The sequence below is a fragment of the Lolium perenne genome, chromosome 2 (genome assembly GCF_019359855.2).
Source record: "Lolium perenne isolate Kyuss_39 chromosome 2, Kyuss_2.0, whole genome shotgun sequence".
In the NCBI taxonomy this organism is placed as follows: domain Eukaryota; kingdom Viridiplantae; phylum Streptophyta; class Magnoliopsida; order Poales; family Poaceae; genus Lolium; species Lolium perenne.
Window position 1 is genome coordinate 286,593,231 of NC_067245.2, and position 27,362 is coordinate 286,620,592.

General features: G+C 47.0%; 2 protein-coding genes across 2 annotated transcripts; both read right to left on the minus strand.

Annotated features, from left to right (window-relative positions):
* Positions 1–106: 106 nt before the first annotated feature.
* LOC127336351 (ubiquinol oxidase 1a, mitochondrial) lies at positions 107–2,517 on the minus strand. Its single transcript, XM_051363160.2, has 4 exons — positions 2,097–2,517; positions 1,810–1,938; positions 549–1,037; positions 107–430 (listed from the first exon to the last, which is right to left on the minus strand). The coding sequence occupies exons 1-4, from the start codon at positions 2,412–2,414 to the stop codon at positions 371–373; spliced, it is 996 nt and encodes a 331-aa protein (XP_051219120.1). The 5' UTR covers positions 2,415–2,517; the 3' UTR covers positions 107–370.
* Positions 2,518–6,494: 3,977 nt separating this feature from the next.
* LOC127336349 (uncharacterized) lies at positions 6,495–10,726 on the minus strand. Its single transcript, XM_051363157.1, has 13 exons — positions 10,681–10,726; positions 10,448–10,534; positions 9,312–10,351; positions 8,916–9,143; positions 8,079–8,186; positions 7,939–7,983; positions 7,759–7,854; positions 7,592–7,684; positions 7,354–7,467; positions 7,235–7,267; positions 7,103–7,153; positions 6,929–7,006; positions 6,495–6,818 (listed from the first exon to the last, which is right to left on the minus strand). The coding sequence occupies exons 3-13, from the start codon at positions 10,338–10,340 to the stop codon at positions 6,810–6,812; spliced, it is 1,884 nt and encodes a 627-aa protein (XP_051219117.1). The 5' UTR covers positions 10,341–10,351; positions 10,448–10,534; positions 10,681–10,726; the 3' UTR covers positions 6,495–6,809.
* Positions 10,727–27,362: the final 16,636 nt, after the last annotated feature.

Genomic DNA, 27,362 nt, shown 5'->3' on the forward strand with positions numbered 1-27,362 from the left:
CAAACTGAAAATTGCCCTCGATCAGGCTAACGACTAATATGCAGTAGTAGAGATTGTACATTGCAAATCAGAAATGCAACAATAGCATTGAAAATTAACAGGAATATGTACATAGCAAGGTACTCAAATAAAAGAAAACATTGTGGCGTACGCCAAAAAGGTTCATCTCAGAGCGAAATGGTTCAAGAATATCCTAGATTTGTAGTAACACGCAAGCACACTGCTTATTTCTCAGTACTCAGTAGTTACCAAAACGAGCAACAATTGCAACATCTCCTATACAGCTAAAAGAGCTCTCATTTGCTTTGCCTTCAAAACGAACACTCATTTGCTTAGTAGCGATGCAAAACTCAGCAGAACACGGCCAGCCTCAGTGATATCCGATCGGCGCAGGGGTGGCCTTCAGCTGCATACCCTGGTAGTAGACGTCCTGCACGACACAAGCAACAAACAAAATTAGCATACACGATAGATCACAAATTCATAACCAATCCACACAAACAGTACACATAGCCTAGTGAAGAAATGGATGAAGAAAGCGCTCGTACCGATGCGAAGTGGTTGACGTCGCGGTGGTGTGCCTCGTCGGCGCGCACCACAGTGACGACATCCTTGAGGGTGGCATTGGCAGGGAGGCGCCAGTAGTCAATGGCGATGGCTGGGGCAGGCACATTGTCGATCTTGCCATCCTCGAGGTCCTTGAGGAACTCAGTGTAGGAGTGGACGGCCTCCTCCTCGAGGTACCCGACGACACGGTGCGCGAACTTGGGGGAGATGAGGTAGCCCAAGAAGTAGGCATTGAAGAAGACACCCTGGACGGTGATGACAAGGGCGCGCTCGTACCACCTCGGCTGTGCCACCTCCATGAAGGTCATCAGGTGCATGCGCTCGTTCTCGGCCTCCTCCAGCAGCGCACGGATCCACCCGCCGCTCTGCTCGAAGCGCCTGAGGGAGCGCAGGTGGAGGAGCATGCCGCCCACCATCCCCGGCACTGCCGCGACAGTCTCCAGCATCATTGCACGGCATCCATACCTCCTCTGCATCCAATTTCCAGGGTCAGAATTTGCACAAGGGAGTACTTTAAATATTTAAGGCAGTTTGTTTAGTTAAGGCTAATATTAGAAATGGACAACATAATTGTTTTTTTTCTGGAGGACAGAAATTCAGAGGGGGGGTCAAGAAGATGAAGCTGTGCAAGAAAAATCATGATGAAAAGGTACTAGTAGGAAGTAGTACATGACAAATAAAATGGTATCCTCGCTGGTGCATTGCAAGTCAATAAAAAATCATAAGATATTTATTAGGAGTAGATAACAAATTACAAACATCTTTGTGGTGATGTCAAGGTTGCTATTTTTCCCAATTATTCAATATCTGTTCACAGTATTTGACTAAATAGTTCAGAGTCACCACTGTAACCTTCTAGCTGAATATATTGTCAGGGCTTCTTACCGCCCGGCCGGCTATGCCTATAAAATTTAATCCGGTGCAGCATATAAAAACAACTCGATCCAACTAATTTTTTAGATAAAATACTACTCGGTTCGCTTGAATCCACGTTAGATAGAAAATTCAAAGAACGGCGTCTTCCCAGAAAGCAGGGGAACCCATCTAATCTAAAAAAAGCAGGGAACCGGAATTGAAACTTGACAGCGACCAGGCTACTTTGCCCCTCCCCTAATGGCATGCCAATATGCACAGGCACCGCCGTTTGCCCTATCTTCGTCGAAACAGGTTAAAAACAGCTTGAGCTAACAACAGGAAACCAACCATCCGTAGAATTAAACCGGCAAGGGCGGATGCACGTACCTGGAAGAAGATGTCGGTGGGGAAGCGCAGCGACTTGACGGTGTAGTAGGCGATCTTGTCGAGCATGGTCTTGGGCACGTGGTGCTTGGTGAGATCGATCGACGTGTCCGCGGTGTACGTCTCCCAGGGCTGCAACACCAAAGCCAATCACACACCGCGCAGCAAGTCAATTCAAAACCATACACGATGCTCCGATCTGGCGCACCGGCGATCGCCGGCGAGCGAATCGAAAACAGAGAAGCGGAGCGGAGCAGAGGAAGCAAAGCGCGCGCGGCGAGCGTACGTACCTTGAAGCAGGACCACTTCCACTCGGTGCCGTCCTCGCGCACCAGCTTCTGCGACTGCTCGATCCCCCAGTAGCTGTTGACGGCCACCTCCTTCTTCTCCCCATCGCCCCCCTTGCCCGCCACCGCCGCAGCATCCGCCGCCTTGGCCGCCTGGTCCTTGGCCGCGGAGGTGGACATCAGCCGCGCCCAGGACCCCTCGCCGCCCGCGAGGAGGGGCCTCGCCGCGGCGGCCGCCGGGGAGGCCGCGGTGGCCGAGAAGAGTCGGCGGCTGGCGCCGGCGTGGCGGAGGAGGACCGATCCGGCCATCCGGGAGCTCATCTCCGAGACGCCCGCGAATCAAAATCTGGCAACAGCTGCGTGATGATGACGCGCGCTTGTGTTGCTGGTGGTGGGTGGGTTTGCGGTTTGCGAATGGAAGGAAGGGACTTTTCTTGGGAGAGGATTTTATATTGGGAGAGCAATGGCGGAGACGGCGGCGTGGGCAGGGGTGGGCCCACGCCGTCAGTGACGGGGGAGCCGGTCCTGCTTCCGGGGGATCCCAGAAACTGAGGGGGTCTTTTCTTCTTCTCCAAGTCGATCGATTCGGGGGCATTAATTGGTCGTTGAGATTTTATCTTTTCTTTTGCTTTTTTTTTTTCCTTCTGGCTAAATTGAAAGGCTCACATGTTTGCACCTTTGCAGGCTGTGTGTGATATTTGGCGAGGACACGAATTAGCCCTCCGTGTTAGACGTGTAAACACTTTGTCACACGGTTGAGAATTGAGATACTCCTTCCAGATTGAATACTGTAGCAAAATACTACTCCCTCAATAATGAATTAGGTGTGGGAGGGCCAGTGTATTTTTTTTTGTATTTAGATCATTTGTATTTTGAAAAAGTCACCATCGCATCCCCAATCTAATTTCGCAGCTTCGCACGCGTCGGCGGGCTCCCACGCTCGTGGTCGCAGCCTCCCGCCGACAGATTCCCTCGCAGCCTGGCACCGGTGGAATCCCGTGTCCCTCACAACTTGGCGCAGACGGGCCTCCCGATGGAGCTTGCAGCATCGCGCGGGCGGGCGTATGACCTCCCACCCTCCACGCCGGCGACCTCTCGCACCTCGCGCCGCATGGCCAGCGGCCTCTCACGCTCCGCCGCCGCTGTTGGAGCTCCGCTCTCGCAGCCGCTGGAGCTCAAGGAGGACGAATCTGAAGCTGCTGGAGACGCCTCTCACCGCCGCTGCTGGAACCTGCAGACCGCCGCTGCCGAGAGCGAGGAATATTGTCTGCGCGAGGACCATAGTTTATTCAGGAAAATTCAGGGGGGGTTATCGCAAAAATTACCGTCCGACGTCTAATGTGTGACGGAGGGAGTACTTAAGAGCATCTCCACGGGCTTTCACTAGCGCCCTGAAAAATAGCTAACATATTTTGGAGCCCTAAAGAATAGCCAATAACCCCATGCCGTCCCCTACGAGAAATTAAGGTCCAGGTTGAGAGAGTCAGCACTTCAGTCCACGTAAGATTTCGCCTAATGGAGCCTCATGGTAGCCGCACACATCCATTTCCCACCCCATCTTTTTTTTTTTTTTGGAGGCTGGGCTTATTGGGTTCACTGGTGTGCAACGGTCGTCTCTATAACAGGAGACATTGTGCTAGCGCCTATTTAGGATTCACCGATGAAGATGCTGTAATTACCTTTGTTTTAGCTATCAGCTGGCTAAAATATCACTTATCATACATATTATCCTACGTCTTCTATTTTTAGAAGAAAACAAGTTTCTTTATACTAAACATATGTTTGGAAGAATATTAAGTTTTGTAGGACATGAACTTTTCTTTATTTGAATTAGTATGTTCTATTTTCTGTTAGAATTTTTTTAAAAGGTTGAAAAGACATGTGGGAGATGGAGATACACCGTCCCGACCAGTGACCACCATCTCCACCGGTGCTCGAACGCTCATCTCCGGCGTCCAGATCAGGCCCCTGGCTACTGGAGGAGAGTCGGGGACGAACCACTTGACTCTCCCAGGGCGTCGAGCTCCAGCAGCTTCGGATTCGTCCTCCTTTAGTGGGAGAATGGTTGTTAAATCTTTCAAGTAGCAGACGTACCTGTTTTGATTTGGTACAAGTGTAATGCACTAATGGCAGTACACCTGGAGTTTTAGAAGCAGGGGAATATTCTGTTTGGCACCCCTTTCACACTGGAAGTGGCACATGCATTGTACGGTTCCAAATATCAAGCCCAAAGAAAACAAAGCGAAATGGGAGATGTATTCTGGTATGTAGGGGTGGAATCGAGCCGAGCCGAGCCGGCTCATGGCTCGGCTCGGGTAGGCTCGGGAAATTTCGAGCCAAGCCTGGCTCGGCTTGCCACATCTTTTTCCAAAGAAATCAGGCTTGTGGCTCGGCTCGTCGAGCTTGCAGCTCGGCTCGAGCGGCTCGTGAGCCTGCTGCCCCAAAAGCCCAAAGCACCTTTCTCCTCGTTCCCTATGATATTTCCTAACTCTATCCACTACTCTGCACCCTCACAGGGCTAGCGGCCTGGTGCCGGCGCCGCCGTTGATGCCGGCAGCCACCCACACCGCCGGCTGCTGGCCACCTCCTGCACCATCTAGCCAGCGCTCGGCGTCCTTATCTCGTCCTTCCATGGCTTCCCCTACCCCTACTCCTCCCAAGCCCGTTCCCTGAGATGTACACGCCGCCGCGCGTCAATGGCGGCCGCGGCCGGCCGGCCATCCACCACCTGCTCCTCTGACCAGCGTGTGGCAGGCCAGCAGCAAGCGCTTAATGCTGCAGCTTGTTCCGTTACCTACGAGAATGAAGAACATGCCAGGTTTTTGGTTGTTATAGTTTGTAGTGCCAGATCCGTTAATTAGTCTGTGCTTACATTATCATATGTATATACTGACTTTAGCAATTTTACATTATCGGAAATAGTGTTTGATACTAGACTTAGGCCATAACTAGATTCAGATCGTGGGGCTGTATGATACTCTTAGTTCTTATATCTGAAATATATTGTTCAGATCCTGGGGCTGTATGGTAGCTCTTCCTCCATGTGAGTGTAGTACGAACCTAGGGGCTTTACAAAATTTGAGCATTAACTTACCTGTTCTTTTAGACTTCCAGATCATACAGAAAATATACATTAAGACCAAATCTGAAATTTCAAACGTACATTGCATCTTACATCTTAACAGTACCAAAGATTACTGAAACTACTTATACAATATTATTGATGTATTAATGCTCAATTGTTGTATATAGTTGTAAAATATTACATTTTTAGCAAGTGACAAGGTAAATTTTTTTATTCCATCGAGCCTTCGAGCCGGCTTGCGAGCTTGATCGAGCGGGCTTGTCGAGCCTCGAGCCTTGATTGGAAGGTTCAGGCTTGGCTTGCCCGACCTTCGAGCCGAGTCAAGCCCGAGCCGAGCCCTATCGAGCTCGAGCCGAGCCTCGAGCCTTGAGCTTTGTGTCCACCCCTACTGGTATGCCGAATTGCCGATCCCCTGTTCCTTGCGGGCCAAGAAAGAATCAGTCAAATGAGGCAGTTCCCCTCATACTAAATTTGAACCTTTATCTAACAGCCAACGATAGAGAAACGTGACCCAGTTCACTACTGATGCATGCCTGGATTAGAATCTAGGAATATCCCGGGATCTTGCTTAGGAGTAGTAATAATCTTGGTGGCCTTGTGCTTGCCACACGAAGAATCATAAGCCGAGGACGAACAAATAATGCATCTCTCACCACGCTTGTACTTGTATCAGCAATCAATTTGATCTTTGGTGTTCATCTCCCTCTTTTATCTTCTTGGCTCCGCCGTCTTCTGTTAGTTTGACTATTTTGATCTTGAAATTTAATTTGCACAGTTAAAATCTAGTATGATGGCTTGATAATGTTTTTGTCACAGCTTTTCAAAGTTTGAACGTTTGGTCGAGCTTTTTTATTTGGAGAGATCAAATACTCAGTAAATTTACTTTCTACACCTTGAATTTCAAAGTTACAGGGTACAAATCCCTTAATCAAGTAAGATACACGCACACAAAATACACACCTCGGTGTCAGCTTTATTTGATAAGCATGATTTGTAGGTGGTTTATCAACTTTTTGTCGGTTCACATGAACAGCCAGCCTAGGGGGCGCGCGCGCACACACAACCAGATGCGCAACTTGATTTAAACGCTAAATTATTTTGCATCCACGACCATACAAAACACTAAAATTAGTGCTAGATCTTTTCTGTCCCGTTGTCTGCTTTCTCGCTGATGTGGCTGCCACATCATCAATTTTACAACTCAAATTCTATTTGCTATATACAAAAAAGGAAATTGGGAGCAAATAGCAATCCTAACAGGAGAGTGGCAGACTACGGCCCAATGTAACGCACGGGTGGCCTGGTAGCAATTTGACCCCGTGAAAAATAGCAGGGCAGCTCAGTAATATTTTCACTAAAAAAAAGGTCAGCAGTTATTATTTAATTAATTTATTTATTGACATCTCCTTCGACGCCACTGGAGACAATCAGACAAGTGACACCTAAAACATCACATGATCCAGTAGGCTGGGAAGTAGGAACACACCCGGCAAACCATCCATCTAGTAAACTAGGAGTACTACTTCATTGCTACAAGTCTGGTACTCCCCCTCTGCTTCATTGCAGCAGCAAAAGCACATGAAACCCAAGAAAGACATCCTGAAGAAATGGAAGCTCCTGAAGCCATCTTTTCAGTCCTCCTGCAATGCAAAGGTAAATCATATGATCGCTAGGACGCAAGCAGAACTCAGTTATCTAAAATGAAAATATCAAATTGTGCACAGTAAACAACAAGATTAGGATAGTATACCATGGGGATCAATCCTATAGATCGGGCAATGTCCATCTTCTTTTTGATATACTCATGATAGAATTTGGGTTTTATCCTCTGAAGGAAATAAAGGAATTTCAGTTTAGCACAACAGTGTATTTAAAAACAAGCATGTGTACATAGCTTAGATACAACTTCATACAAGCACAGTACCTTCTTTTTAACTGCTTCTGCAATCAACTCCCGAGCCTCATCCTCTGATACCTAAGGCACATAGACATGAAGTCAGATCAAATATGACAATATATAATTAACTGGATCGAACATGGATACCACAGCACTTACATCCTTGGTAACGCCTCTCATGCAAGTCTGAAACTGAAAAGAAAGAAGAAGAAGCAAAGAGGTAAGCATGCATGTTACCAATGTTAAGACTTGTAAAATAATTGCGTACAAGTGCCTACCCCCTTTTCCAGTATGATTAAGTCATCCTCCTCTACGGTATATTTCATGAAATCCTGCCGTGAGAAAAACTTGTTCAGTTTATAGACTTCCTTCACAGCATCTCTGAGACTCTCCTGTGCATTGTTGAGGAAAACAAGCATTACATAGCATAAATTTACAGAGTTCATTAACATCACGGATCAATCAGAATTACATGGATACTTGACAAGTGTGCACAAGACTGGGTTTCAGTCTAACCTTTTCTTGGGCAACCCGCTTCCATATCTCGAAAAAGAGATCATCAGACCCGTCACACCAAGTAGCCTCAATGCTCATGTAAGTAAAGCATTCCTTCATCGAAATAATGAAACTGTTAGATACAAAGTACATCAACATTAAATTAGCGAGTGTGTTAGGTATCATACGTAGAAGCCAAAAAAAGCCAAATGACTTGTCATCTTCGAAAAGCGAGTGGCGATCTTCGTTGCTTGATAAATTCCTCTGGTGCATATTCTGTCTGCCTAAAGAACAGAGACATTACCATGGTGCTGCAATATGTATAGAAACATTGCCGTTCCATGATTTTTTTGTTACCATATACTTACAATAGCAGATGCCGTACGCCTAATCGGTAGACAATTTTCCAACCACTGTATAAAGATTTAAAAAAGAGAGATTATTAGTCCCCTAACAAACATCTAATCATTGCAGGAAAGCTAGTCTTGCTTGCCTTTAGGATGCATACCTTAAGTTCACTTAATAATGTCTCAAAGTACTCGATGTATTCATGCTCCGTCTCATAGGTATGGAAGTGTTCCATGTACCCACTCCAATTAGCGTACTCGTAAGCATCCTACATCGAAATGAAAGGAAAGAGGAAGCACATGATTTCTAATGTTTTTAGAACAACAAATAAAATATGACTTAAATAAAAAAATGTCAAAACAGGATCAACAAATAAACAAGGTTTGATAAAGGACTAGAAAAATGTACTCCCTCTGATCCATAATACTTGTCGTGGTTTTAAACCAAATTTGAAATAAATAAAAAACTACAACAAGTATTATGGATCAGAGGGAATACTAGTATTCATCAAGAAAATAAATCTGTTACTACCTCTGACCCTAATTAATTGATGCTGGCTGATGGACGTACTTTACACAACACTTCGCACGTGACAACTATAACGGGCCAGAGGGAGTACTTCCTCTTAAATAAACTTATTAAGACACAATTTGAATTTACCGTTTCCAGCAGGAAAAATGCATATAACTGCTTTATTAAAAAAACAATGAGAGTCTAGAAATGCAATAAAGTGGAAAGAAACATATCCTGGATTGGCATTTCCTTTAAATAGTCAACTAGACGTTTTCTCACAGGCCGGTAATTTGATGGTCTACATTTTCCAGCATATTTGGCTCATGTAAGGAAATGAGTTAAACACCCAGCAAATGTATCATAAACTATATTATCATTTCGAAACTCTGACAGATAGTCCCTAACTAGCCATTACTAACTCAGTGTAACAGTGATTGCAATTAAATGATCACAGGAACACTAGATGATCAATGTATGTACGTACATGCTTCCAGTGATTCCGGGGGACTAGACGCTGGTAGTCATCCAGGCCTGCAATCTTGCAGAGTTTAGGGTGGAAGTACCAGTCCAAAACACCCTCTTGCTGGAAGAACTTAAAATAATCCATATCAACAAGGAAATCTGAAGGAAATTCCTCCTTTTCAAGAAGATCCATAGGGCAGTCTAGCAGTTCATCACGGCATAACTCATACTTGGACACATTTTGTGACAGCTGCAAGCAATGACATCGGCATAATAACAAATCAGATATGGATGGGAGCTTTAGCAAACCAGCATAAGTAAATAGGATACGACAAATGACGTAAATTCACATGGAACACAGATCTACAGAATGAATGACGTTTGATGATATAAAAACAGAAGCATGGATGGATGTAACCTTGAAGGATCTGATGCGATACACCGCATGTCGGATTTCCATATAATGGCTATTTATACCCGAATTAATTGTAGTATGAATATGGGTGTAGGGCAGCTGCATCAGGTATCCATAGTTCTCCTCAAAGCTGATATCGTCTCCCAATCCCAACTCGTTGAGCTTCTGGATTATGGCCTCCATATCTTTAGCCGTCTTGTTCACGGCAGATTGTCTCTGCTCCTGGGCTGCAGCAGTGTTGCCACGGTCGTGGGGATCGACAGGGCGACTGGTAGAGGCGTTGGAGCAGCGGGAACTCGCTCGTGATTTGAGTTGTGGAGTGGTTCTTTTTGTTGGAAAGGATGTATTGCTTCTCGTTTGCTGCTTCTTCTCTCCGGCGACACATGCTTCAGTCATGCTGACAGGCCCCTGGATACCCTGTGTATGTTGGCGGAGCTGGTCAGGATGGCACATCTTCTCCTTTGCATTATTGCTTCTCTTGTGCTGCTGCTTCTCTGCGGCAACACGTGCTTCAGGCATGCTGACAGGCCCCTGGATACCCCGTGTATGCTGGTGGAGCTGGTCAGGGCGGCACATCTTCCCCTTTGCATTATTGCTTCTCGTGTGCTGCTTCTTCTCTCCGGCAACACGTGCTGCAGTCATGTTGACAGGTCCAGGGGGGCACATCTTCTCCTTCGAATTATGCTTCTTTGGAATCAAGCCTGTATCCACCTTCTCCCTTTGCTTCTGTGACACCTCTCCACACAAGCCCGTGCCCAACGATGGCGATCTCTCCTTTCCAATGTGCTTTTGTGAAACCCCACAACTTAAGCCTGTGTTTGCCATCTCCTTTGCACGAAGCTGTGGCGTCAAAGACGAATTTCTATTCAACGACATTCGTTGGATTCCATGTTCGGAAGATGCTAACAGCGCCTGTGATAAGTTTTCGTCTGCAAAGGCATGCTTTGGCCGCATCGTGCTCGTAGCCGCCGTGTCCTTTCCGCGTGAGGGCATCGCGCTCGTAGCCGCCTTGTTCTTTACGTGGTACTGCATCTCTCCAAACCCTAACCAACAGATGAACAGACAACATCGAAACCAATATACGGTTATAAAGACATCCGGAGAACAAAAAATTGGGGTATTAGGCCACAGAGGGGTACCGGCGGCGTGCGGGAGTGGCAAGGAGAACTTCCTTCGCCCCGCTAGAAGGAGGGCCACGGCGACCACGGCGACCACGGCGGAGGCGGCTGCCAGAGAGAACGAATCGATCTGACAAAAGGAAGACAAAACGCTATAGAAGAAAACTCGGAGGCACGAATCGTGCGGGAGGAAGCGGCAGTTTGGGGGCGCAATTAATCGAACGAAGAAGAAGATTAAGATCTGAATCCCTAACCTGGAGTACCCGCCGACGCCGCCTGGGTCGGGACCCGGAAGCGAGATAGGAGTAGAAGCGTGTGCGTCGCGTTGTTCTCTATCGGGTTTTTATGCTTGGCAGGAAAGAGTCAATATTTTAGTACTACCGAAATTCTTCTATCCGATAATGACTAGTCATCGAGAGATGTTAGATCATAATCTTTTCTTCTCCCTTTTTTTCCTGCCCCTGTTTTTCTGTAGAATTTATAGCAATTGCCACCTCTAAGACATTATTTGGTACTAGAGCTTTAAGGGAGATTAGTGGAGATAATGCCCCCAAACTTCAAATCTCCACCAAAAGCATGTTTCGTACTAGAATATCAAGAGAGTTTAATCCCTACTTATCTTGAATTTTTTTCTCAAAGTTTAGTATATTTTTCTCAATTCTCAATACTCTATCTCTACCTAGTGGATTGAGAATGGAGTTTTGTGAGGAATGGGTGAAAGTAGGAGTTTCACCCGATATTCTAAAGTATTATTCCCAGTAATCCCCACAAAAAAAAAAAACTCTAATGCCAAACAAAGCCTAAGTGAAATAACGGCCCGCCCTCGGTAAAAGACAGTCATTTCCTGTCCTTTTTTGCGTGGGGTGAGAAGCGAAACAGTCCATTTGGTTGCATGAAATCGTCTGCGTTGTTGCACGAATCGGTTTTTAAAGCACCTTCGGGACAGGCCCGGGAGGAACGCCAAAATGGCAGTTTCTATGGAGCCGGGACGAAAATCGGTTTTTGAGAAGCCTGCACGCGTGGGGAATGGAGACGGAAACGATGCGTCCTTTCTGGAACACGCGTCATAACTAGCCTCACCGCCCACTCTCCTTCGTCTCACTCGCCTCTTCACTCTCAACCCTCCAAACTGTCACATCACCAAGGTGGTTCCTCTACCGCCGACAAATCCACCACACCGCCGCAAGGAGGAGCAGCGGCACCGGAAGAGGAGACGACAACGAGAAGCACCGCGACCTCAGCCGGAATTGCACTGCTCTCTTCACCGGAATCTCGAGTTCGGGCGTGACCTTGACCTCGTCCTCGACCTGAACAACGGCGCTAAACTCCTCTTCCTCTCTTTTTTTGCCGTTGGTGTGCGACAACAGACAATGCTTCACCATTTGCGATGACATGCATATTAGATCTGCTAGGGTTTCCATTAGGATTGGGTTCGGACGGATGATTGCTTGGTGTTCGTCGCGATTGCTTGTTGTTCGTGTCGATTGCTTGTTGTTCACGGTTGCAATTTGCTTAGATTTGTGAGTGTAATCTGCAATCGCGGTAGATCCATTCTAGATCGGACCAAGATCGATCAAACAGTTTGATTTTACTATACATGTAAAGAGGGGAAGGGTTTTTTGGGGATGGGGTTTTGCATGTTGTGATTGTTGTGCCAAAGATTAAGCTGAGTAGCCCTAGTTTGTTTAGACCTGAGCGCAAGACAAGATAGATGAGTTGAAGAACGAGGTTGCTCTGCTCAAGAATGTGCAGAGAACTCAAGCACAAGTTATGAGGTCTAAGAAACATGAATGAGAGGCAAAAAGAAAGGTGTCGGTGGCTGAAAAGAGAAAGCTAGAGTATGACATATACGATCTGCTCTAAGTGAATTTTGCAAACATGGATAAGCTCAAGAGGATCAGGGCTATTTGTGATGAGTGATGAATGTGTTGCAGATATAGTGCAGAAGATTCTGCTAATGGTTGACCTAGGTAGCATTTGTAATGTATCCTAAGTAGCATTTATAATGTACACTGGCCTGCATTTGTAATGTACACTAAGTACAACTTGTGTTGTTTGTGATTGAACTAGGCCGATGATTATAACCAGGGATCATAGTATGGGGAGATGATTGATCAGAACCTATGGCATGACTGAACATGAGCATGCCATTGGTTCTGATCAAACATCTCCTCCGTATGTCCTTATATTATGAGGCATATGTTACCTTGCTTTGCATGTTTCTGCTTATTCAATTCTGCATTGGCCAATGATTCAAGTATGGCACAACGGAAGGCAAGGTGTTGCCCTCAAACTTAGTCGTGTGTGTCATATTCCTTGCACACTAGACTTAGTTTGTGGACACTCCCTCTGCCTTCCGTGTGACCCAATGTATGAGGCCTCTTTTTGGTTTATCTTCGGTGTTGGCCAATGATTCAACAATGTCACAATGGAAGGCAAGGTCTTGCCCTCAAACTTAGTCATGTGTGCCACATTTATTGCACACTAGACTTAGTTTGGGGATAGTCCCTTTGTCTGCCGTGTGACCAAATTTATGATGCATTATTTTGGTTTTTTCTTCTGCGTTGGCCAATGATTTAACAATGGCACAACGAAAGGCAAGGTGGTGCCCTCAAACTTAGTCGTTTGCGCCGCAATCGTTGCACACTACACTTAGTTTGTGCCCACTCCCTTTGCATGCCTTCTTACCCAATGTATGAGGCCTTTTCTGGTTCTGCAACTCTTCAATGGCCAATGATTCAAGTATGGCACAATGGAAGGTAAGATGCTACCCTCAAATTTAGTCGTGTGTGTTACATTCTTTGCACACTAGACTTAGTTTGGGGAGAGTCCATTGAGCTGTCGTATGAGCCAATGGATGAGGCCTCACTAATGTTTTTCATGTCCTTGCTCATCTATACTTGTGAGCATCCACCTCTAATGGCATGTGTTCTTGGTGCAGACTAAGAAGATCCATCTTGGGGCACCTGTTGAGGTTCCGACGCGGGACCGTCGAAGAAGCGTCGAGGAAGGAAGGCTAACGTCGGCCACTTCCACGACGGGGTAGGGACGGAACACTTCCTCCGGATCATCTTCAAGCCGACCTTTGGGCAGCTCCCAATCCATGTCAACTTCATCAAGTGGTTCGGACCCATCCCTTCGAACATCATCGTCCGTAACAACACTGGCCTGAGAGGATGACTACTAGGAGAGAAGGCAATGACGCATTCCTCGACCAGGGGTGGGCGGCTGATGTGGGCATTACCCTTTGGGTAACCTATATTAGGCTACCTCCACCGGCCCAACCAGGGGCCCATGAAGATTGCCGCATATCGGAAGAAGGCCTACACGTCGACGTCAAAGGAAAGGACTCGCACGAAGGAAAATACTTGAAGCACAATGAAAGACAACGACGAAACAAGGAAACCTTAGACTATGACTCTATGTATCCTAGTCGAATCCGGACAGATCTCTCGGGACCTAGCCTAGTATATAAAGGCCAAGAGAGGATCTGCCGGAACACAACTTACACGCATAGAACCATCGCATCGCTTAGAGCTTAGAACCCTAGCCTCTCGGAGAATCCACCGTAGTCATTCAGCTACCCCATTGTAACCCGATATACTTTTCGATAATCAAGATCATACAAGCATGAAGTAAGGGTTTACCTCATCGAGGGCCCCGAATGGGTAAATCTCTCTCCCCGTTTGTTCGATCACCGATGTCTCATGCTAGCCTGCAAGATTCCGTCAACCCTAAGCCCCTCATGGTGGGCATTGCCGGGGAGCACCCCCGACAACTGGCGCTGTCTATGGGAATCCTGTTGGTACAAGGGAATTCATCGGAGCTCCGATCTCGTCGGCTTCATTCGGATCAGCATCACCGGAATCATCGTCGGCTCCTTCATTACCAAGCTTGGGGAACTCGGTTCGTTTCGGGTCCTTCGAGTTTACTCCACACACCGATTCATCACGTTCGACCTTCTCGGGTTTACGCAACGGATTGGAGATGACGTTCGGAAGCGTGCACTACTGCGTTAACACAGAGGGCTGTAGGGATTCGTTGCATAGAAAACAAAAAAATTCCTACCGTGAGAACGCAATCCAAGCCAAGATGCAATCTAGAAGACGGGAGCAACGAGGGGATGAACGAGACTCACCCTTGAAGATTTCCAAAGCCTACAAGATGAGGCTCTTGTTGCTGCGGTAGACGATCACTTGCCGCTTTCAAAAGCGTGTAGAAGATCTTGACGGTGCCACAATCGGGCAGCACCTCCGTACTCGGTCACACGTTCAGTGTTGATGAAGACGACGTCCTTCTCCCCGTTCCAGCAGGCAGCGGAAGTAGTAGCTCCTCCTTGAATCCGGCAGCACGACGGCGTGGTGGCGGTGGCGATGGAGATCTCCGGCGGAGCTTCGCTAAGCGTTGCGGGAGAGGGGGAGGAGTGGGGCGGCTAGGGTTTGGGGAGAGGGGGTGGCTGGCCTCCTTGGGGTGCGGCCAAGGTGGTGGTGTTGTGGTGGCCGGCCCCCTCCCCTTGGCCCCTCATTATATAGGTGGAACCCCCAAGTGTTGGACTACAAGTCTTCGAATAAGACCCCAACCCAAAACCTTCCATGTTGTAGGGAAACCTACCCAAGGTGGGACTCCCACCTCAAGTGGGATTCCCACCCTTCCATGAGGGGGTGGCCGGCCCCCTTGGTGGAGTCCACTTGGGACTCCACCCCTCTAGGGTTGGCCGGCCATGGGTGGTGGAGTCCCTCCGGGACTCCGCCTTCCAAAGTGAATTCTTCCGGACTTTTCTAGAACCTTCTAGAACCTTCCATAAATTCACCGGATCATTTTCAAACTTATAAAATGACTTCCTATATATGAATCTTATTCTTCGGACCATTGCGGAACTCTTCGTGATGTCCGGGATCCCATCCGAGACTCCGAACAAAACTTCGAACTCCATTCCATATACAAGTTCTACTAATACGACATCAAACCTTAAGTGTGTCACCCTACAGTTCGCGAACGATGTAGACATGGTTGAGAACTCTCTCCGACCAATAACCAATAGCGGGATCTGGAGATCCATAATGGCTCCCACATATTCAACAATGACTTAGTGATCGAATGAACCATTCACATACGATACCAATTCCCTTTGTCACGCGATATTTTACTTGTTCGAGGTTTGATCATCGGTATCTCTCTATACCTTGTTCAACCTCGTCTCCTCACAAGTACTCTTTACTCGTACCGTGGTATGTGGTCTCTTATGAACTATTCATATGCTTGCAAGCTATTTAGACGACATTCCACCGAGAGGGCCCAGAGTATATCTATCCCTCATCGGGATGGACAAATCCCACTGTTGATCCATATGCCTCAACTCATACTTTCCGGATACTTAATCCCACCTTTGTAACCACCCATTTACGCAGTGGCGTTTGATGTAATCAAAGTACCTTTCCGGTATAAGTGATTTACATGATCTCATGGTCGAAAGGACTAGGTAACTCTGTATCGAAAGCTTATAGCAAATAACTTAATGACGTGATCTTATGACATAGGCATCCCAAATGGGCCTGCCGAAGATAGTACCCGGGGTTTACTGAAGGCCCACTACCCGAAGAATAAGAAGATTCGGGAGCCCAAGATATATCAAGGAAAGTTAAGAGTTGTAATAGGAAGTGTTATTTGCAATATGGCGGGATGAGTTAGAAACCGTCCCGGACTCTATAAACTTGTATAGCACGAATCCCTCGGCTCCACCTCCTATATAAAGGGGGAGTCGAGGGACGACGAATCAATCGAATCATTGTCTGCAAACCTTAGTTTTCATAATCGTCGAGTACTTTTCGGCTGAAACCTTCGAGATCTACTTACCCTCTACTTCCAACTAAACCCTAGCCTACAATCCATAGGCATTGACAAGTTGATACCTTGTCAATTGGCGCCGTCTGTGGGAACTAGAGGCGTAAGGATCTGATCTCGATGGCACGTTCAAGATCTTCGACATCGTCAACCGCAAGCAACACAATGGATCGAGGTAAACAGATCGCTGCTGGTCTTGTCGATTTTGTTCCTCACCCACCCTCCCGTTTGGATGCATATGCGTATCTGGCGGAGCCCATGGAGATGACGTTCGGAAGGTTTCACTTTCGCGTCGAGAAGGAAGGATCGTATCGTGTCGAGATTCCGGTTTCGTCGGGATCGTCGGCGGTCGATTCTGATTTTTCAAGCTATGCATCGTCAACCGAGTCAGGAGAAGAAGAAACTTCGGCGACACGATACGTCAGCACCAGAGCAAGAGAGAAGCTCGCCAAGATCTTCAACGACATGTCGTTTGAGTCATCTGCGGACTCATATATAAGCGATGGCTCAAGCGATGTCGACAGTTACGACTTCATCGACAAATCTCTCACAGTGGGCAAGGTCTTCATCAATCTCAACGATGATGTCACCAAACCCAACGTAGATCTGAGTACAAAGTATCATCAGATTTACGCCATTGAAGATCAAGAGGAGACATCTGAGGCTTTCGACAGTCTGGGAAATCCATACGTCGATCCCTCCAATCTGCGACAAGGCACGGGCAACAAATACGTCGGGCCGTAGCCGCGAGATAGAGTTCAACTTTCACAAGCAGCGTGGGACGAGCCGCGAGAGCTATGAACGGCACAGAACCAATGGCTACCACAGCCACACCAGAAGAATTGCAAGCATATCAATATAGGCTCGCACGAGCTGCCAGGGAATTGGAAAAACAGACAGCTGAGTTGAACAGGAGGAAGGAGGCAGCTTCTGCATCCAGCAGGAGAAGGGCAGACCTAAGTCGACAATCGAGAACCACGGGTGATAGCCACAGGGAGGCGCGGAACAGAGCAAGATCAAGGCTGCAACATATACCCGAAGCAGAAAGAGAGCACTTGGTCCAAAACCTCGACATGTCCTTTATGTCGATAGATACAAGAGGAAACATCATCCCTAAGACACCAGAGGCTGGGTATATGGCGACACATGCTTTTATCCTTGCATCTAAACCACCTCCAGGTGATCCAAGGGAAACACTATACAATATGGCGGTAGCAGGAGTTGGAGCTATGGGGACAGCGTTTGTATCAACGCCTCCCGAAGGAGCGGCAAGGCAAAATAGTCCACGACCCGCAGCAGCAACAGCGGTAGCACCCGAAGGGCCAAGTGGAGCAAGAGACACAGCAGCACAAGCAAGAGTCGACAGAGCGCGGCAAAGCAGAAGGGATCATCGGCAATCTCCGGAGCTGACCGACGAAGATATGTGTGGCTTGCCATGCTTTACGAGGAGAGTCCGGAAAACTCGAGTCCCCTCAGGATTCAAGTTACCCGATAATTTCAAGAAGTTCGACGGCCTTCAAGATCCAGAGGATTGGCTAGTCGACTATCTGGAGACGGTGAAGCTCACAGGAGGAACTAGGGCAACAGCCATGCAAAGCATCCAGGTGCATTTGAGTGGAGCTGCACGATCTTGGATAAAGAAACTCGCTCCAGTGGTCCATCGACACCGGGAAAGTTTCGAGGATGTGTTCGTCAAGAACTTCAGATCCACGTGCAAAAAACCCGCGTCGTTAGAAGAGTTGAGAGCATGTCGACAAAAGCCAGATGAGCCAATGAGAAAGTACATCCAGAGGTGGAATATCATCAAAAACTCGGCAGAAAATATATCTGACGAGAGAGCAATAGATGCGTTTGTCGCAGGAGTCAGGCGTGGAGATTTTGTCGAAGATTTGGGAAGGACCAATCCAAAGACAGTATCCGCGTTAATGGAGATAGCAAATAAATGGGCAGATGGAGAAGACGCTGTCCACAACAAACGGCACAGGTCGCCAGAGGAGGACCGTGGTCGAAACTATCAACCAAGGCGAAGATTTCCTCGGCAGTACCAGAACTACGACGCTCCAGGACAAATTTCGGCAGGATTTCGGACAAATACAGGAGGAAGCAATAGAGATGATTACCAGAGAAGCAATGAACAGCGAGGTGATAACAGGGATGATTCACGCAACAGGCAAAATAGCGGGCCTAGGTTCCCAAGGCCTTTCGTGTCCCCTGAAGAGATGATGAATGGACCGTGCCAGATGCATTTTTTCCTCGACAGCAACGGTAAAAGACAGTCGTGGCACTTGCGTAAAGATTGTCGAAATTTTCAAGCAATGTTGCGGTATGCAGAAAACGCTAATGCACGGGCAGCACAGAGAAATCCTCGAGAACCCAGAAGCGAGATTCACTTGCCGCCTCCTCCCGCGATTACAGACGACAATCGGCATCAGCTCAGAATAGCGGCAGCACCTCCACCTCCACCTTATGTTGATCCTAACTCCAACGGAGCAGTGTCGATGATTCAGAAAGGAAGGCCGTCCAATAGAGCTCAGAAAGTAATCTCACGACAGGTGTTTATGGCAGAGAAAATGCCTCCACCAACAGTTGAGTACCTTAATTGGTCAGGACAAGATATCGGCTTCACAATAGCAGATCATCCGCAGCAAGTTCCTCGACCAGGGCAGTCAAGCACTTATTACGCCAAAGATTATCGCGGGATTTGATGTTTCTCGAGTGTTCATAGACGGCGGCAGCAGCTTAAACCTTATGTATGCAGATACATTGAGGAAGATGAACATATCCTTAGCAAACTTGAAACCAACAGACACAAGGTTCCACGGCATCACACCGGAGAAACCAAGTTATCCACTGGGAAAGATCAATCTCGACGTTCAGTTTGGGACCCGAGAAAATTATAGAATCGAGAAGCTCGAATTTGAAGTCGTGGATTTTCCGTCGCAATACCACGCTCTGTTGGGACGACCAGCATATGCTAGATTTATGGCGGTGCCACACTATACATACCTGTTGTGGAGGATGCCTGGACCAAAGGGACCAATCACAGTCAAAGGAAGCTTTGCCTTAGCCGATAAGTGCGACAAGGATTTTCACCGGTTGTCAGAAACCTTCGGGATGCAAGCTGAGTACTTGGCGTCAAAAAGCATGACTGATTACGACGTACTGCCAGACGTTGGAAGGCCAAACAAAGAATCAACTTTCAGTACCGAGAAAAATTCAAAAGAGGTGCAGATTCACCCGACAGACCCGAAAAAGACGACATCTATCGCAAACGACATGGATATCGCATAGGAAAGCGCGCTCGTCGAGTTCCTCCGTGAGCACTGGAAAATCTTCGCATGGTGTCCAGCTGACATGCCAGGAGTACCCAGGGAACTTGCCGAGCACCACCTAAACTTGGATCCACTAGCGAGACCAATCAAACAACCTTTGCGGCGTTTTGAACCAAACCGCAAAGCCATGCCGTCGAAATCAATCGACTACAAGAAGCTGGTTTTATCAAAGAGATATTCACGAAGCCACATGGGTAGCAAATCCTGTGGCTGGGTGTAGAAGAAAAACACTAAGGTCCTTCGCATGTGCGTCGACTTTACGTGTCTCAATAAACATTGTCCAAAGGATCACTTTCCCCTCCCGAGGATCGATCAAATTATCGACTCCACGGCTGGATGTGAACGTCTTTCCTTCCTGGACGCATATTCTGGTTATAACCAGATCAGATTGAAAGAAGAAGATGAAGTAAAGACCGCGTTTATTACACCTTACGGCGTGTTTTGCTACAGAACAATGCCCTTTGGTCTAAAAAATGCGGGAGCAACATATCAGAGGATGATGCAGAAGTGTTTGGCGACACAGATTGGGAAGAACGTGCAAGTATACATTGATGATGTCGTCATAACGTCAAAAAAGGGGGCAACGCTGATCGAGGATCTCAAGGAAACCTTCGACAACCTTGATAAGTTCTGCCTCAAATTGAACCCGACGAAGTGTTCTTTCGGCGTTCCAGCAGGAGAACTTCTGGGATTCCTAGTCTCAGCAAGAGGGATTGAAGCAAATCCCGATAAAATACAAGCTATCGTAACAATGAGGAAGCCAACAAAGTTGAAAGAAATACAACAGCTAATCAAGCGAGTCGCAGCTTTGAGCAGATTCGTCGCGAGGTTGGGAGAAAAAGCGCTGCCGTTCTACGCTTTGATAAAACAAGGAGATAAATTCCAGTGGAACGAAGAAGCCGACAGAGCTTTCGAGGATTTGAAGCGCACAATTTCGACACCACCAATTCTGGTGGCGCCAAAAGAAAGGGAACCTCTCCTGCTGTATATCGCAGCCACGCCCCAAGTGGTGAGCACGGTGCTAGTTGTCGAAAGGGAAGAAGAAGGAAAACTCCACGGCGTGCAGAGGCCAGTATACTTCGTCAGCGAAGTTTTATCGCCCTCAAAACAAAGGTATCCTCAGTACCAAAAAATAGCATATGGAGTGTTCACGACAGCACGAAAATTGCGCCACTATTTTTCGGCACACCCGATCATAGTGGTCAATGAAGCTCCTTTGTCAAATATATTGAACAACCCAGAAGCTACGGGTCGTGTCTCCCTTTGGGGAATAGAACTTTCCCCTCGGGACATCACGTATGAAAAAAGAAAAGCAATCAAGTCGCAAGTTCTGCCGGACTTCATCGCAGAGTGGATGGAGTTGCAAAACACAGGACCCCCAGATTTATCGAGAACCTGGACCATGAACTTTGATGGGTCCAAGAGACTAGAAGGAAATTTGGCGCAGGAGTAGTACTCATATCACCTGAAGGCGACAAATTGAAGTACATCCTTCGGATGACGTTCCCTAACGCATCTAACAATGAAGCAGAATATGAGGCCCTCATACACGGGATGAAGATGGCGAAAGCCTGTGGTGCAACTCGACTGAAAATCTTTGGCGACTCACAGTTGGTGGCACAGCAAGTTATGAACCAATGTGACGCAGTCAATGATAGCATGATGGCATACAAGGAGGTGTACAACGAGCTCGAGAAGTTGTTCGATGGATGCGAAGTAAATCATATTAGTAGATTGAGCAACGACGAAGCCGACGTTCTTGCAAACATCGGGTCGCAATGCCTTGCAGTCCCGCCAGGTATTCTGGGAAGAGATAACAGAAAGATCCACTAAGTCGACAAAATCAAAAAAGAAGGAGAAGAAATCCTCGGGGCTACCAAGGAAAAGCAAGAGGAAGAAGAAGAAGATCAGGACCTGGTCATGGTGATACAGATACCGTGGATGCAGCCGTACATATCATACATCCTCAGGAAAGAAAGCCCCGACGAGCCATCCGAGGAAAGGAGAGTACTTCGACGCTCCAAAGCTTTAAAGGTGGTCAAGGTAGAATTGTATACGCGAAGTATTTAAGGCGTCTTTCAAAGGTGCTTCACACCCGAAGAAGGAAGAATAATTACGAAGGATGTACACGAAGGAATATGTGGCCACCACGCAAGTAGTCGAGCTATCGCAGCCAAGGTCTTTCGGGCAGGATTCTACTGGTTGACAGCAATCGAGGACGCCAAGGATATAGTAAGAACTTGCGACGCGTGTCAAAGGTTTGCCGCAAAACCTCACTCTCCAGCAGCAGAGCTAGCACCAATACCATTGTCATGGCCCTTTGCTCAATGGGGACTTGATATGGTGGGCAAGTTACACAAATCCTGGCCAGGAGGAAAGGAGTACATGCTGGTAGCTGTCGATAAGTTTACAAAGTGGATAGAAGCGAAGCCGATAAATTCACCAGACGGAGCATCCGCAGTAAAATTCGTAAAAGGCCTCGTCTTCAGATTTGGAGTGCCCCACAGCATCGTCACAGACAACGGCAGTAACTTCACATCCCATGAATTCAAAGATTATTGCGAAGAGGTGGGTATCAAGCTGAACTTTGCGTCAGTTGCACATCCTCAAACCAATGGGCAAGTCGAGAAAGCCAATGGCATCATCTGCAATGGCATCAAGAAGCGCTTGTTAGGACCACTGGAAAAAGCTCGACATACTTGGCCAGAAGAACTACCAAGCGTGTTGTGGAGCATCCGAACAACACCAAACACAGCAACGCAGGAAACTCCGTTTTTCCTGGTTCATGGAGCAGAGGCAGTACTACCAATCGAGATAGAGCACAACTCTCCACGTGTCGCTGAATATGATGAAGAAACGTCGAGAAGAGCGCTAGAAGACGACGTCGACGCACTTGATGAAGCTCGAGATGAAGTACTATCTCGGGTAACCAAATATCAACAGGACTTGAAGAATTACCACAGTCGACGTTTGCGGCCAAGATCTTTTCAGGTGGGAGACCTAGTTCTTCGACTCACGCAAAAAAGTCATGAAAAACTCGAGTCACCATGGCTTGGCCCTTACATTGTCACGGAAGTAATCGGAGGAGGAGCATACAGGATAAAGGACAAGAAGACAGGGGTGGAGGAGCCAAACCCCTGGAACGTGGCGCAACTTAGGCGGTTCTACGCCTAGAGTCGAAATATAGTCCTTGTAAAACTTCAATGTACTGAAACGCCCGCGAGTTTTCAGACGCACTCTTTTCCTTTTTCGGGGCACCGAGTGGGGCCGGAGAAGGTTTTTAATGAGGCGGGCTCGCGATGCTGCAATATAATAAAGATAGTGGCAATATAACTTTTCTTCTTTATCGACATAATCAAAGTATTTGCTCCGACGAATTTCAATATAGTTCATCGACAAAAGAAAAGCCTTGCCTTGGTATTCAAATACCTCGTGAGTCAATAAAAATACAAAATAGTACTCAATAAAAAGCTCGGGGGCTCATATTCGCCATAAATATATAAATGCCTTGGTTCAAAACCTCGCAAATATACAAATACAGTAAAGAGTCACCGAAACACTCGGGGGCTAGACAAACAGAGAAATATAATGATTGCTTTACAATATAGTCATGGATTACAAAGAAGAAATATCTACAAGAGGAAAATAACTAGTCTTGATTCAATATGTCATCAAGAGTAACTCTGTTTTCTTCAGGGGCAGCACCAAGAAAATCGGCATAATGGCCATCGGCAAAAAAGTCAGCATCCATCCGAAGAAGGCCCTCAATCATTTCTTCGGCTATAGGCGTAACCTTCGTGTTAATCCTGTCAACACCAACTCTTCGACGTTTTACCTTTTGATGAACTTTCGCGACAACTTGGGTAAGGTCAAGATTCGAGTGGCAGATCTGGAGCATGATAAGAGCAAATCTGGCGCCAGCTACAGTTGAGCTTTGACAAAATCATGGATACTGCGAGCATCCTTGAACCTTTCCATCAATTCAGGAAGAGTTTTTGGTTGGACGTTCCGAGGAAACATGGAGTTGTAAACCATGGACAAGGTCTTGGTACAGAAGTCAAGGAAATCGCGAGTTTGAGAGGTGCGATCTTGAAATCTGACAATTTGGCGAGTCCTCTCTGGGGTAGCCCAAAACAAAGAACCATGGTCCAGGGAAAGATTAACAAGGAGGTTCGTCCTGGCATTTACCCTTTCTTCCTCGGCAGCAGCATCAGTAAAGGCACCTATCAAAACAACGAAGTGGAAACCTTTAAGAGACAATAGCATGAAGATGAAAGATATCAAAGGATGAAACAAGCATACCCGACATATCTGCACTGGCTTCATTCATTAATTCGAGCATGAAATTTTCTCGAGTAGTCGCCTTTTCAGCCTCGGAAGCAGCAATTTCCTTAGCAGCCACGGCCTCGCGAGCTTGCTGAAGAGCAACCTTTTTGGCTTCAGATGACTTACGAGATTGCTCCATCATCACAAGTGTTTGCTTCTTCGCATACTGAAGTTCTTTGTCGAAGTTCATCCAGTTCTTGCGACAAGGTATCGTCGACAGTGCGGCATCAGCAAAAGCTCTCCTCGCGCGAGAAGAAGAAGGCGAAACATTGGAAGGAGCGGAAGATGGAGTATAGTTATCAAATATCAACTGAAATTTAAACAAGACAACATCAAACAACAAGCAAAGATAGAGTTTTCATTAATCTCTTGGAATAATTACAAGGGCATTACAGTGGAGCTAAGGAAGTACATGTCGCCAAATGACTACTTTGGCGACAAGAGCAAAAGAAACAGAAAGAAAAACAGAGGCATGCAACTAGACCTCCGGCCTTGACGAGCTAGGAGTCGACGATGGCTTAATCCCGAGATAGGCCAAAATCTTCTTTGTGTTGGGCTTGGCTGCCTTAATCAGCGACTTCCACCTTGATTGCTCTATCTGCTCGGTGTCGCCAACTTTCATCCAGTCAATAGTCTGTCGACTGTCAGCAACCAACGCGACAGTATTCTCAACGGCGACCTTCATATTTTCTTGGCGCATCTTCAGTCCAAGGTCTTCCGGTGTATTGAACATCTTGGCAAGGTTGAGGAAAGTCGCAGGCTCCTCTTTCTTCGGGAAGAAGTAGGGGAACAATGCCGACAATACTGCGCTAGCATTCGACACACCTTCACGAATCTCGGACCCATGAAGCTCCAGATAGGAAAGTGCGTCAAGGACAGGATCATCGATAGGATTCGTCAGATCAAAATCCTGGTTTGTTTGGGCTGTCAAGGAAACAAAGCATTAGTGAAAAGACAAGAAACAACGATTCTCATAAAAATAGAAGGGATCAAGAAAATTACGAAAGTGCGGCGGCTTTGAGTTTTCAGACGCTTGAGGATTCCTTCTTCACGAGAAGCTTGCGCAGCTTTGTGCTCATCCAAGGCAGCTGTCGCATCCTCAAGTTTTTTCTGCAGTTCCTCGACACCAGCAGCTTTCGCCTTGGCTTCATCAGCTTCGGCCTTGGCTTTGCTAGCAGCGAGTTCGGTTTTCTTGCGAGCCGCTTCACTTTGCTCAAGTTTTCGAGCAAGTGCGTCGGCGCGTTCGTTGGCCTCTGCAAGTTTCTCTGTCGAGATATGGAAAAGAGAGAGAAGAAAGATCAAAAATCGCGACAAGCAACAAGAGTAAAAAATCAAGGAAAAACAGTAAGTATAAAAGTCGTTACCTTCGGCTCTATTAGCATATTCACGGTACCCAATAAATTGGGAACCGATGCGGAGAAGATCCTTGATCATAGGCTGTTCAAGGTGAACACAGCAAGAGAAACATTGGCATGAAAAAAAAAAGGTGTAAAAAAAAAAAAAAAAAAACAAAATAAGGAAAATATAGATGTTGACAAGCTTACATCATCTAAGAGCAGAGTCGACGAACTGCCCAACTGAGGGGCAGGTTCAACAATCTTTTCAACCCTTGTCCTTTTTGGTGAAGGAGCAAGGGGGCTTGATGGTGGAGTAGTGGTGACGACATTTTGTTGAGGAGGCGAGGTTTCTTCTCCTTCAACTAGCGTGTCTGAGGCAAGTACAGTACGTGACGTGCTTGTCCGAGGAGCCACGTCAGTAGTTGGAACTTCTTCCTCGTCATCACTATTGATCAAAAAATCGGCAGCATAAAAAGCAAGACAAGATAAATATTTCGAGTACAAAAATAGGGAGAAATAAAGACGACTTACGAGCTGACGAGGGATTCAACATAAGGATCGTAAGCTGCCTTCGGATGAGAAGGAACAACTTCTTCAGCCTTAGAGGTGCCAGAATCCTCGGCATCAGTTCTTTTCCTTTTGTTCCTTGGAGAAACAGCAGGAGGAAGGGATTGCGTCGATTCACTGGCTTCAGACTCAACTTCTTTTTCATGAGAAGCCGCAGATTTGTGAGAACCCGCGACTTCACTTTCAGGAATAGAAGAACCTTGAGTATCTTCGGCAACAATGGCCTGTTCTTCGACTTCTCCACCCTCCGGAAGAGGAGGAAGGGAAGTCATAGTAGGATGGTTCTGTAAAAAATAGTGACCAAAGGAAAATTAAAGAGATGACAATATAATGAGATGCAGAGAAAGTGCGAAACAAGATAAAAACTCGGGAAGACAAAATACCTCGGGGAGTGGATTGGCGGCGCTGTACGGTTCCACGCGACAAGAGGAAGGAATTGGGTCTTTACCCAGGCGAGAAAGTCTTCGAATCAACTTCTCCAAGTCCTTGGTGGAAAGATCACCGGAGATTCTGTTGGCGTCATTTTTACCAGAATACGTCCAAAGGGGATTTTTGCGAGCCTGAAGAGGCTGCACTCTAATCCTAAGGAAGTAGGCGATGATTTGAACACCGAGACAGCTCTTTGCCTCGAGTGTTTTGAAGCTGACGAATACGAGACATGAGTGCCTCTGTCGCCTTTTTCTCTTCCTCGGAAGCTTCGGCATCCCAGGAGCGGCGGCGCTGAATTCTGGCACTTCCGTCGAAAGGAACTATGTTGTGCTCAACGGAGTTGGCGCTTTCTTCGTGAATGTAGAGCCACTTTTTGCGCCATCCTTGGACAGAATCAGGAAATTTGACGTCGAAATAGTCGACATCCGTCCGAACACGAGATAACAACGCCACCTATGTTATAAGTGACGTTGTGGGAGCCATTGCGGCGGAGGCAGAAAATGCGTTTCCACAGAGCCCAATTGGGAGGGATTCCGAGGAAGCATTCGCAAAGTGTGATGAAAATAGAAATGTGAAGGATGGAATTGGGGGTCAACTGGTGCAGTTGAATCCCATAAACGAAAAGAAGGCCGCGGAGGAAATCGTGAATTGGGGCCGAAAGGCCGCGGATTAGGTGATCAACAAAACTAACCCGATACTCCATTGGAGGCTTGGGGTAGCTTTCTTATTGGGAAAGCGGATGGCGTCCTCCTTCTTCATGAGGCCAAGCCTCTTCAGCATGTTGGTGTCTTGGTTGGAGATTTTGGATCTCTCCCACTCAAGATCCTCGGCGGCCATCTTGGATTCCGGAGTGCTGTGGCGAGTCAGACGCGCGCGCGGTGGCATCAACGGCAATGGACAGAGCAATGTATGTGAGTGCGGAAGATCAGAGAGAGTTGGGCGCAGGGGAAGTTTTGCGAAGAGGAACAGGTGAGCGGCGCAAGCGAGGGGATGAACGGAGGTTGAAGAAAGGTTTATATAAGAATCAGGTGAAGCAGTGTGCCGTTGGATGAAGAAATCGTGTGGTGAGAATAGATCTTCTAGAAACAAGGGTAAAAAAGGTAT

Coding starts and splice junctions, on each gene's coding strand:
- LOC127336349 (XM_051363157.1), bottom strand. CDS start 10,340: ATGCAGTACCACGTAAAGAACAAGGCGGCTACGAGCGCGATGCCCTCA. Junction 9,144..9,311: donor ATCGCATCAGATCCTTCAAG/GTTACATCCATC, acceptor CATTGCTTGCAG/CTGTCACAAAATGTGTCCAA. Junction 7,685..7,758: donor TGGCTTTTTTTGGCTTCTAC/GTATGATACCTA, acceptor ATTTCGATGAAG/GAATGCTTTACTTACATGAG.
- LOC127336351 (XM_051363160.2), bottom strand. CDS start 2,414: ATGAGCTCCCGGATGGCCGGATCGGTCCTCCTCCGCCACGCCGGCGCC. Junction 1,939..2,096: donor GGAAGTGGTCCTGCTTCAAG/GTACGTACGCTC, acceptor TTGGTGTTGCAG/CCCTGGGAGACGTACACCGC. Junction 431..548: donor ACGTCAACCACTTCGCATCG/GTACGAGCGCTT, acceptor TGTGTCGTGCAG/GACGTCTACTACCAGGGTAT.